The 11,096-nt window shown below is 32.2% G+C and overlaps 1 protein-coding gene across 1 annotated transcript; it reads left to right on the top strand.

Annotated features, from left to right (window-relative positions):
- LOC18610360 (transcription factor MYB76) lies at positions 2,158-4,492 on the top strand. Its single transcript, XM_018115072.1, has 3 exons — positions 2,158-2,366; positions 2,489-2,618; positions 3,496-4,492. The coding sequence occupies exons 1-3, from the start codon at positions 2,234-2,236 to the stop codon at positions 4,388-4,390; spliced, it is 1,158 nt and encodes a 385-aa protein (XP_017970561.1). The 5' UTR covers positions 2,158-2,233; the 3' UTR covers positions 4,391-4,492.

Raw genomic sequence — 11,096 nt, 5'->3', positions numbered from 1 at the left:
GAGGATTTACCGATACTTCAAGTCAAGACGTTTTACAATCCAGATTAACAAAAGGATGGGTTCAATCTATCCTTCGTTAATCATTAATGAAGATTATTAGCTTTGGGATCTTAGGACCTTGGCGGGTTTATAAATGAAGGAGACAAGGAGAGTTTTTTCTTGTTGTGAAAAAGTGTCTATAATAGTAGTTGTACATGTGGGGAAGGTGAGGCAAGATCTGAGACTGTATCAAAATGGGCCATTGGCAATAAATTTAAGTACAAAGGGGAACCTAATTGGACTGGGAAGGATGAACTATATTCAGGCACACCATCTTAACGAAGGTTACCCGACCTCGATCACTTCATAAATGGGGATTTTAGTGGTTATAAAATTGTGTCCTGGAAATGGTACTATACTTTTCACATGTATAAGAGGGTATTTTGTCGCAATACATCGTGATAGGATAAATTATATCACATTAATCAAAAGATTAGAGATTTGACCCATATTTTTATAGATCTTCATTTTTATTAATACAAATATAATTTTTTTCTTAAAAAAAAGTTCACAGATATAAATTATTTTTGGATTATATGATCTACCGTAAGTGATTTATTAGTTACAGTTAAGGCAGTGGCCCCATATTACAAGAACCCTACAGGCTCAAAATTTATAACTTCGGGGACAAATTTTCCGGTAAATATAACTCTACTGAAAGTACTAATCTTATCTTGAATTAATTTGTATGCCATTAAATTTGAACCTCAACATCATCAGGTCATCTTTAATCTCGTGTCTGGTCTGTAATACATTAATGTGTTTAGGACCCATTCTTCTTTCCAAAAGTAAATACATTGATTAAACTTGTCAGTTTGAGGACATGGTATCATGCAACTCCACGTTGCACATTCATAAAACCCCAAGTTTGCTCCCTTTTTTTTCCCTATCAATCTCAAGAAAGTACTCCACAAAAGTATTAGTTTCTCTAAGGTTACACACAAACATAACTTCACAGATAATTTTTCTCTAGTTATTGATCCCATTAAAAAATATACCATTAATCTCATGATTTGGACTACTTATTATATAGTCAAGAGAGGACTACTTTCGAGTTTGATTTAACTTCTCAACTCACACTAACAAATAAACAGGGTGGAGCCAAGGAGGCAACGGGTGAGTGCCGTCACCCTCACTTTTTAATTGCTTATTATTATATATATAATTTGAGATATATAGATTTATAATTTTGTATGGATACCTTTTAGTCACTACTCATGCAAAATCATGAATCCATAGCTACAAATAAAAGACCTAAAAAATAATTTTAATAACCATTAATTCTGCAAAATTAAAATCTTGTAGATTTCACCAATGCATTTCCTTTTTCCCGTCCAGCCGGTGAAAGACATAATGTTGGTAAGTTCGAGTGCAATTCTGTTGTAACCCAAGGCAATTTTAAATACCTTTGATCAAGCTTGTTGGCAAGGCCATAGTCATCTCGACATGTCTACATCTTGTTGACAAGTTTTATTGTATTTATCATTTTTCTGATTATTTAGTGTTTTTACTGGTGAACTATGGTTTTTTTTTCAATTCAATATTTTGAAATTGCGAAGCTTTGTAAATTACTTTTTATTAATAAAAAGGACTTGTTTGAGAAAAAAAATTCTCTTCCAGATAAGTATAACAATTGCTTAGATTAGGCCATAATAACTAAATCATAAATTCTACCTAAGCATATGAAAGGGCAATAAAATACATTTCAATCATATGTGTGAGACCTAGAGCTCCAATAAACAAGCACAACTTCAATAAACAGCTATATCATAATAAATTAAATTAAAAATTCCTTGTGGTAATCATTAATTAGGTTAAGTATTTCATTAAATTGATGTATCGACTTTTTCTTCACAATTTTTGTTTCAAAAAATTCCAACCTAGGATTCCAAGTCTACAAACTTATTTCAAGGCTATTATTTTGTTTTCACATCTTTATCAAACTTAGCTCGATTTTCTAAAAGAAAGAAATGTGTTGTAGAACTTGAAAGCATTTTTCACGTGGGGTCATCTTTCATGAAGTAGTTGGAGTAATTTATACTTGATGAGTTTCCATGTACAACACACTGACTAATATCCTCTATATAGATTTGCCACCAAAGCTTTCAATTTGCCCATCATTCTTCTTCTCTTATTATTCCTTCTCTTCCAATCCCCTTGCCGGTATTGTCTTGGCTTTTGTCCCTGGAAAAAAATGGGTCGGTCTCCTAGTTTCAAGAAAGAGGGTTTGAAGAGAGGACCATGGACAGCCGAAGAAGACAAGATACTCACTGCTTACATCCAAGAACATGGCCATGGTAGCTGGCGCGCCTTGCCTGAGAAAGCTGGTGATTGTTTTGATATATGCATATACACAATCCCTTTTAGTTTTATATCCAGCATCAATTTTAAATGTTTAATTTCTTTTTGTAATTTGCTTTCTGTATTTTGTGTGTGTATATATATATAGGACTTCAACGATGTGGGAAGAGCTGTCGACTCAGGTGGATTAACTACCTAAGACCTGACATTAAAAGAGGAGAGTTTAGTTCACAAGAAGAGCAAATCATTATTCAACTCCATGCCCTTCTTGGAAATAGGTAAAGAGTTTCTCACAACTTTATGGCTTTCCTCCTTACCAGAAAAGGAAAAACCCATGAATTTCTATGCCAAGCAGACACCAAACCTTTTCTTAAAATAGGATAAATTGATATATATATATATATATATATATATATGTATATCATGTTACTTGTTGCTGTGTATTGGGCCAAAACTTAGGGCATGATATATTAGGTTGTTTATCTTTACTTTAAGTATCACATTTTTTCTTGTTATGTTTATCTAATTATATAAAAAAGGAAAAAAATACAATTTTTTTTTGCATTTTTTTACCGAAAATTTCTTGGTTTATTTCAGCTCCCTACTCTTCTATTAATAAAATTAAAACAAAAGTAAAAGAAAGGCATCACGTTTTAACATTAATTAATTATATATGAATTACGTTTTAACAATCTGTTTAATTTTACCCTGCCATAATATTTAGTCATCAAGTCAAAATTATATAGTTTCTACTGCTCTGTTATATATCTTGGATATTCTGCTAATGCTGATGACCTTTTTATGTTCTATTTTAGGTGTTGTTTTAATTTTAATTTGGTGTTGTTAGTTTTATGTTTTGAGTGTGGTTAAGTCTGATTCTAGTGTTAAATGAATTTTTTTTTTTTTTGTTTTATAAGGTACGTTCAAACAGTTTTTTATTCCATTCATTTGATCGAGTAAAAGAAAGTCAAGTTTGTAGTTATTAAGAAATTTCTGCAGCTCCAATAGAAACTTCATATAAATTTTTCCAGGGTAATTATGATGCTGATTTCATCGATTTCTCTTTATATTTGAAATTAATTCTACCATAAAAAGTCCATGAAATTAATTCATTGATCATATTTTGTCACCTTTCGTTTGCATCGATTCATTTAGGTGGTCAGCCATGGCAGCTCACTTGCCAAAGAGAACTGACAACGAGATCAAGAATCATTGGAACACACATCTTAAGAAAAGGCTAATCAAAATGGGAATTGATCCTATGACCCACAAGCCTCGAGCAGATGCCTCAATCTTCCCGTCTGGTCCAGGCAAGAGTGCTTCAAATTTAACCCACATGGCTCAGTGGGAGAGTGCTCGGCTCGAGGCTGAAGCCCGGTTGGTCCGTGAGTCAAAACAGGTTGTTCCGAATCCTATCCAACGAAAAACCCAGTTTCCCCCCACTTCGGGTCAGCTGATCAAAAACATTGCTGCAGCAACATCCGGTAGACCGAGGTGCCTTGACGTGCTCAAAGCTTGGCAAGGCGTAGTTGCTGGCATGTTTGCCTTCTCCAGCCAGGATCTTGGGTCTCCAACCTCGACTCTCAGTTTCCCGAATGGAACGGTTCGAGCCCCGGTCAATGGACTCGCTGGCTATACGGATGGTGAAATGGGACCCCATAAGAGTTCATCAACCGGATTGAGAGGAACAGCTAGTACGGAATTAGACGGCCAAGATAGTTTGAAATGCGTTGATCACATGTCTAACCAAATGCAAGAACTTGAGGAAAAAATTTTGGATAGCTTCGTCGAATTGCAACACGTGACGGATTCCGCAGGTGATGCATGGTTTGAGGACTCATTCAGGATAGTAAATGAAAATGTACCACTTGCAGATATAATGGAGGATTTGTCAGGTGCTTTAATTTTTAATTCTGGCGTTCTGAACTCATCAATTGGTGACCAGAAATCGATTGAAAGTTGCAATGACAACATGGTGGAGAATAGTAATTGCTGGAACAGTGTACTCAACTTCGTGAATTCTTCACCATATGGATCACCAGTGTTCTGATAATGTCTCACTGTAGTAACTTTGAGCTGTGGCATTGATCTTTTGTAACAAAGAAAATGTACGTTCTTTATCAAAAACTATCTTAGAGATTACATCCATTTCTATTTGTTTCCCTATTGAAAATATATATATATTTAAAATTTTACATAAAAAGTGATTAAAAGATAATCATATAAAATCATATATCGAGTCAATAATTTAATTTAAAATAAAAATTAATTATTTTTAAAATAAATGACAGAACAATAATCGTCACTGAACACCTACAATCTCTCCTTCCTCCTTACACTACTAATGATCGAGTTCCTCTCACTCCTGTTTCTTTTCTTGTCAAAATAGTTTAGTAATTATATATTTTTTGACCGGATAGCAGCTGGTGGACAAGGTCTCGCATATGTAAAGGTAATTAAAAGTAGTTCCATTAACCTTGTTGGAGGCTTCAGCTTATATCAAATTCAACAATGATCGATCTCCTCTTTCATGCCAGATATTAGCTCAGACAATTGAATGCTATGAGCCATTTAGAGTACTTGTTGAGTTAGTGCTCAAAGATTTCTTAACGATTTTATAAATTTAATTGAGAAGTGACTTGCATTTGAGCCAAAAGAACTGCGATATGCCAATGACTCATCATAATTATCAATATTAATCATTACTTAGCGAACAAAGTACTCTTCAATTTGGAAATATATCAAGCCATAAATGACTATAAACTTAAACATGCGATGAGCTATTGTAAGTGATAAAATAATTTATTTATCACGATCTACTGAAATTCAATTTTTATAAATAACACATTCACCTAGGATTCTGCTAGCCTGGCTTTTTGTTTACTGGTAGCCTTTATTTGGTCTGTTATGCTGGTTCTGCCCTTGTGATAACACACCAAAATCATGGGCTATGATTTTGTAAAGTTCAAGGGAACTCTCAATTCCCTCTTTGTTAATGAAATTTACTACCTTTCAAAAAATAACACATTGACCAATAAGCTAGATACAGGATCCAGGGTCTTGCCTAGGACCGCATGTTGCTTTAACCTGTAGTATATTTAGGGTAGGCCTTGACATAGATTTTGGTTAGGCCAACCCAAATAACTAGTAAGAAAAGATTCGACAAAATACCCATCACCTCCACAAACAGCATGCTGATTAGTTGCCTAATTCAGAACAAAGAGAATCGTGTACAAGTGACTGATTTTGTCAAGGTTGAGATAATCTCATTTAAGAGCTGATAAATTCAATGTTAGGTCTCAAAAATTGCAACCCAAAAAGGGGTTTAATTAAATTTTGAAGACAGTGAACTAAAACTGAAACTTCAAACCTTCAACATATCTTTGCATCGCTTTCTTTCATGCTAGCAAAGGAAAAATAAGCTGTGGGAACAAATTAAATGTTGAAATATATATACATATAGCAGTCTCAGTTTTCTGAATCAGTGCTGTTAGCGTGCTCACATAAAGGCACATTTAAGGAAGTAGCTGAATAATTAAACCTAATTATTACAAATTTTTTTTATTCAATTGGGCTCATGGGTACCAAGTAAAATTTGTTGGTAGTGGAAAGAAATTCTTCACAACCAGTTTTGGTAAACAGTGTAAACAATATCTTTAGCTGTCCCTCCAGCTGCGGGCAGGAATATCTCCCTGATTGGACAAATATCCATGGATTGTTTCCTTTGCCTCCAGGCTCCAGCAGAAAAAGGCAGTTTGACAGGCATGAAGGCGTGGAAACAGGGGAATCATAAATATTTGAAAGTATTGGGTTTACATTCCTGCATGTATATTTCTTCCTATTGATTAATTTTCACAACCAACTTTTTTACAACACCCTTCTATGGTTTTATGATGAGTTAAGTTTTTCACTTTTTTAGTTGATCAACTCTATTTAAGAAACACTGTTAAATATGTTTCTCAAAAAAAAAATTGAATTTAATTGCTATTACTAAGTGTGAAGTTTGGTCTATAGATGAAAGTTTGATTTTGAAGTCAAATTTTGCGGATTTGATGTTTACTCAAGCTAACTGAAATTTTAATTTGGTATAATAACTGGTAATTGAAAACAAATGTAATCATACTCACAATTGTAAATCTCTACAGATTTTTACGATTAAATTACGATTAAATTTGATAAAATCAAAACCCGAATTAATTAAAACCTCAAACGTCATGAATCTTAAAATGATTTAAATCGTAATAACCGATTTTGAGATAATCAGAACCTAAATTAACTCAGCATAAACCTACTCCCCCAATTGGCATGCCAATGAGTGTGGATGTCATTAATCACAGCAAAGGATTGAGCCCAGTAAAATTGAATTGAATTCTTCCCAAGGGGAGAGACGTTGATTCAATCCCACCAGAAGATATGTCTTCTTCCCTGTAAGCTTCATGACGATTTATTATATTGAAATCTGTGCGGTCCCAAATGATCACGTATAATTTTTTTGGTGGCCTTCTTTCCACTGTGCAAGAAACAATATCGTCGTCAACTGAAGTTTTTGAAGGTTCACAATGATTACTCGAATTGAATCAAACATTTCTTTATTGCTCTTTTGCTTTTGAATCAGTGCCAAAAAGAACAGAAAAGCCAAAAAGAAACCATCATGAGGAAATCTTGTAAGGCACGTGAAACAGAATTTCACACCCCACAACCATACACCAGCTGCCCTCACCCGTCGACATTGATTTGGATTAATGCTTCTTTCTTTCTTTCTTTCTTTTCTATTGCCCATAAATATTATCAATTCAAAATAGGAAAAGAAATTAAAAAAGAAACTTCGTAAATGAGCCTTTTCTGACTTTTATTTCTATTGAGTATTCAGATTTTTTAAAAATATATATATATAAATATTACCTTTGATTTTGGTATCAAAGAGTAATAGTCACTTAAAACGTGTAAATTAGATTGATAAAATATATATAAAAAAATAGGGAAAACATTCAGAAAAGTACAACAGGTCGAGAACAGGAAAGCCTCGGATCTTATTTTTTGAATTAAAAATCATGTTTTAATTATTAAGTTAAATTTTTTTTATTCAACTTTACTATTATTGTATTATAATATATTGGGAAAAAGAAAAAGAGGAAGATGAGGTCGGCATTGGGCAATTACAACCTTCAATCAAATTAGTACAATTTGCAATGAATATAGGCCATACATTAACACAACATCAAAGCCTTTACCTAAAACAAAAAAGCCAATAAATTAATCACAATTTAATAAGGAAATTTCCAGTAACTTGCCAGACTTTAATTCGGATTCCAGCCGAGAGTAATTTGGACATTCCATGGAAATGTAAGTAGTTCCACAATTTTATTTCGTCAATTCAATTATAGTGCCATTTACTTTAAATGCAGAATTCATGACTGATCTCTCTCTCTCTCTCTCTCTCTCTCTGTGTTGGGTGAAGAGTGTGGGGTGGCTCTTGCTCATACTGGCTTAATTGATTGATCATCACAAATTCTCAACAGTTTGTAGTTTATCATAATTATTGCAATTAAATCAATTTTCTTTTCCCTACCCGATTATGTTCACATTACAGACAAACTTTTAGGTAGTAATAAAATCTATGGATATTAATAGAATAAATATCTATTTTATTACCTGATAAATGAAGAAACAAAAGGTATTAATACCATTTGTTATGTTGAATAAATTCGTAGCATTTATCTGTGTGAAGCTCAACCTTCGATCAAAATGTTTGGTGGTATTGATGTGTTTTTGGACCCATGGCTTTTCTCACTCGAAATAAATATATTTTAAGCAAATGTCAGGCACTAGCCATGTTCTAAGAATAAATACGTATATACACATAGAACTAACTTTCCATCTCTTCTATTTTACTTTCATAACCAAATATACATATATATATACACACTCATACATATCCTTGAAGAATAATCATGAATATATGAATAGTTCATTCCAAATGTTCAGTAGGTTTCAATGTGGATACCTGAGTGATTAATTCCCTGAAGTAGTATATGTATCCTGTATTTGGGAAGAACCTTTGGGATTAACAACAAAAATTTGGATTTTTTCTTTTGATCGGCCATGAAAGATTTCATTAAGTCAATACTCTATACAAAATTCTTGTCAAGCAGCCCGTCACAATACAATTAGTTTTAAGTTGAATGTTTGTTTCAAAATTTAACATAAAATTAACAAACTTTATCTTCACTAGTACAACATGATAAAGTTGTTATGTTTACATGTGAAATCCATGTTATATGATAAGCTCGTTATGTATACATATAAAATATATATATTGTATAAGTTTGTTATCGTTATGTGTGACGAAATATTATGTAAATTTAGAATATATAACATGAAAATATAGATGTAAAGCATATCCATCCTAAAGTTTAACATATCTTTATGTGGGGGTGATTGATGCCAATATGGCCGAAGCTTTGGCTGTGAAAGAAGCTGTTATCGTTTTCTCTGTGTCAATGTCGAAAGCTTGTAGTTTTGAGATTGAATCTGATTCTGCTAATGTGGTTAAATGGGTCCTAAATCCCCACGAAGTCCCCTGAAAAATGAGACGAATTTTCATATTGATATCTAATCTGCTTAGGATGCTTTCTAGGTGGAAGATCAGACATATAGCCAGGTCAGATAACAGGGATGCTGATAGCCTCGTAAAAGTGGTGTACTGAGGCGACTTGATTTTGTTTGGATTAACTATGATTATGCTCTTTCACCTCAAGAATTTGAGAATGTATAGTGCCTGGTTTAGGTGTTTGTCTGGTACCAACAGGTCTGGATAAGAGGGTTGTGATTGATCTGCTGGGGACAGACAATGGCCTTGGGGCTGGGGCGATGAGTGTCTTTGAAGCAGGATGGTTTCTGTTCACCTGCTCCTTTGTATATTGATTTTAAATATGGCATAAAGGTATAGCTTTTCAAAATACGACAAACATACCACGCGTAAATGCACGATGTGCATCTGTATAACTAGAAATGTTCGATTTTATAATTTCCTTTATTATAAGATAAATCAAAGGTTTAATTATTAAACTAATACTTTATGTCAAGAATAAATCAAAACTTATGATATGCTGCTGATGCTGCTGCTTGTGCCTCTAGACTGTAGGCAATAAAGAAGGGTGACCCCAATGTGCAAACCATGAAACAAAGCATTGGCCCAGAATAATTTCTAAAAAGTACATTCTGATATTGTCTGTCACCGATTTGCCTTCCTCTACTTATTTATTCTTATCTATCAAATTTATATAGTAGTAAGTATTTAAACAATGGTCCAATTTTATCTATATGTATTTACTACCGTATAGTACCAAATATCATCATTGCACTTCTGGAAAGTCTCTCCTGTCCTTTACCCTTAGGTAACTTCAATTGCTGCGGTTTTCTATGCTTGTATAGGGACTCTGATCCCTTGTTCTGATGTCGAAATATAGCATACTCATTTTACCTTTAAAAAAAAAAAAAAATCTTTTACCCTTAAGAATTTCATACCTACAGGTAATTTAGAATTTTTTTTGGGTTAGTTCCAATTCTCCAATGTCCCAAAGGACCACAAAGGTTTCAAATTAGCTGACTATACATTAAAATTTTTTAAATCAACAATATTTAATCATCAACATAACTATTAACTATTATATATGATGGAATAGTACTAATAAACTGCTAACATTAGCTAAATTTGTCACAATTTTTGCATAAAATTTATAAATGCATAGATTTTTTAATACAAAAGCGATTAGAATTTTGATAATTAAAATGAAATTTAAGGTTTTATATTGTTAGTCTTATGACTTTTTTTTTTCCTTCATAAAGAAAATAGGTAGTATAACTTAATTGTTTAGATGCAAAAAAATAGCTCTTAAAATTAAAAACAAACACTTAAAATATTGACTCCAGTATAAAGCCTTCATTAAATTTGAAAATTACGATTTAGTTAGTTCATTTTAAATCCATAATTTTTTCTCATTTACGTTTTTTATTTTTTTTCTCAAACAATTATCTTTATTAATATAAAAGCTTAAACAACATCATAATTCAAAAAGAAAAAATTGAAAAGAAAAGCACTTGAGACATATTACATTACAATACATATATGCCTATCACCAACACGCTTCTGATTTTGTAATAAACCTTTTTAAGTGAAAAAATGAATGGTTTAAAACAAAGTAGCAAAGGTAATAATACAAATTGTGTCTAGTAGTTTAATTGAATATTTTCAATTTTATGTGAAAAACAATGTAATTTGTGTTACTGCCAACAAAAAAATATTGATTATGGCTTTATTAATTCGACAAACATATCTATTAAATTTTTTAATTTATAAATTAATTTAATCAACTTTCTATCGCAATATTAAACACGTTGACAAATTACTATTAATTTATAAACTTCGACATGTAAATACTTGATTCAATAGTGATGTATGTATCTCCTTATTATAAAAAATAAAAATTGAATTTTATTTTATTTCAATCCAAATTCAAAAAATTAAAAAAAAAGATTAGTGAATCTTTTGATTAGCGAATAACATATAAATATAAAATCACATTTTCCATAATTAATTAATTAATCTAATTCATTTGTTTACAGTGGAGGGTATAAGGGTCATATAGCTGTGATCATATTTACTACACTATGGCCTATATATTGCACAGGTATTTCTACTTCACCCATCTCTCCCCACATTTTACTTGTTTTCAACTACGTAATCTCTCTTTCTT

This window comes from Theobroma cacao, chromosome 2, assembly GCF_000208745.1.
Source record: "Theobroma cacao cultivar B97-61/B2 chromosome 2, Criollo_cocoa_genome_V2, whole genome shotgun sequence".
In the NCBI taxonomy this organism is placed as follows: Eukaryota; Viridiplantae; Streptophyta; class Magnoliopsida; order Malvales; family Malvaceae; genus Theobroma; species Theobroma cacao.
Note: the sequence above shows the minus strand (reverse complement) of the source record. Positions and strands in the feature narration are given on the sequence as shown.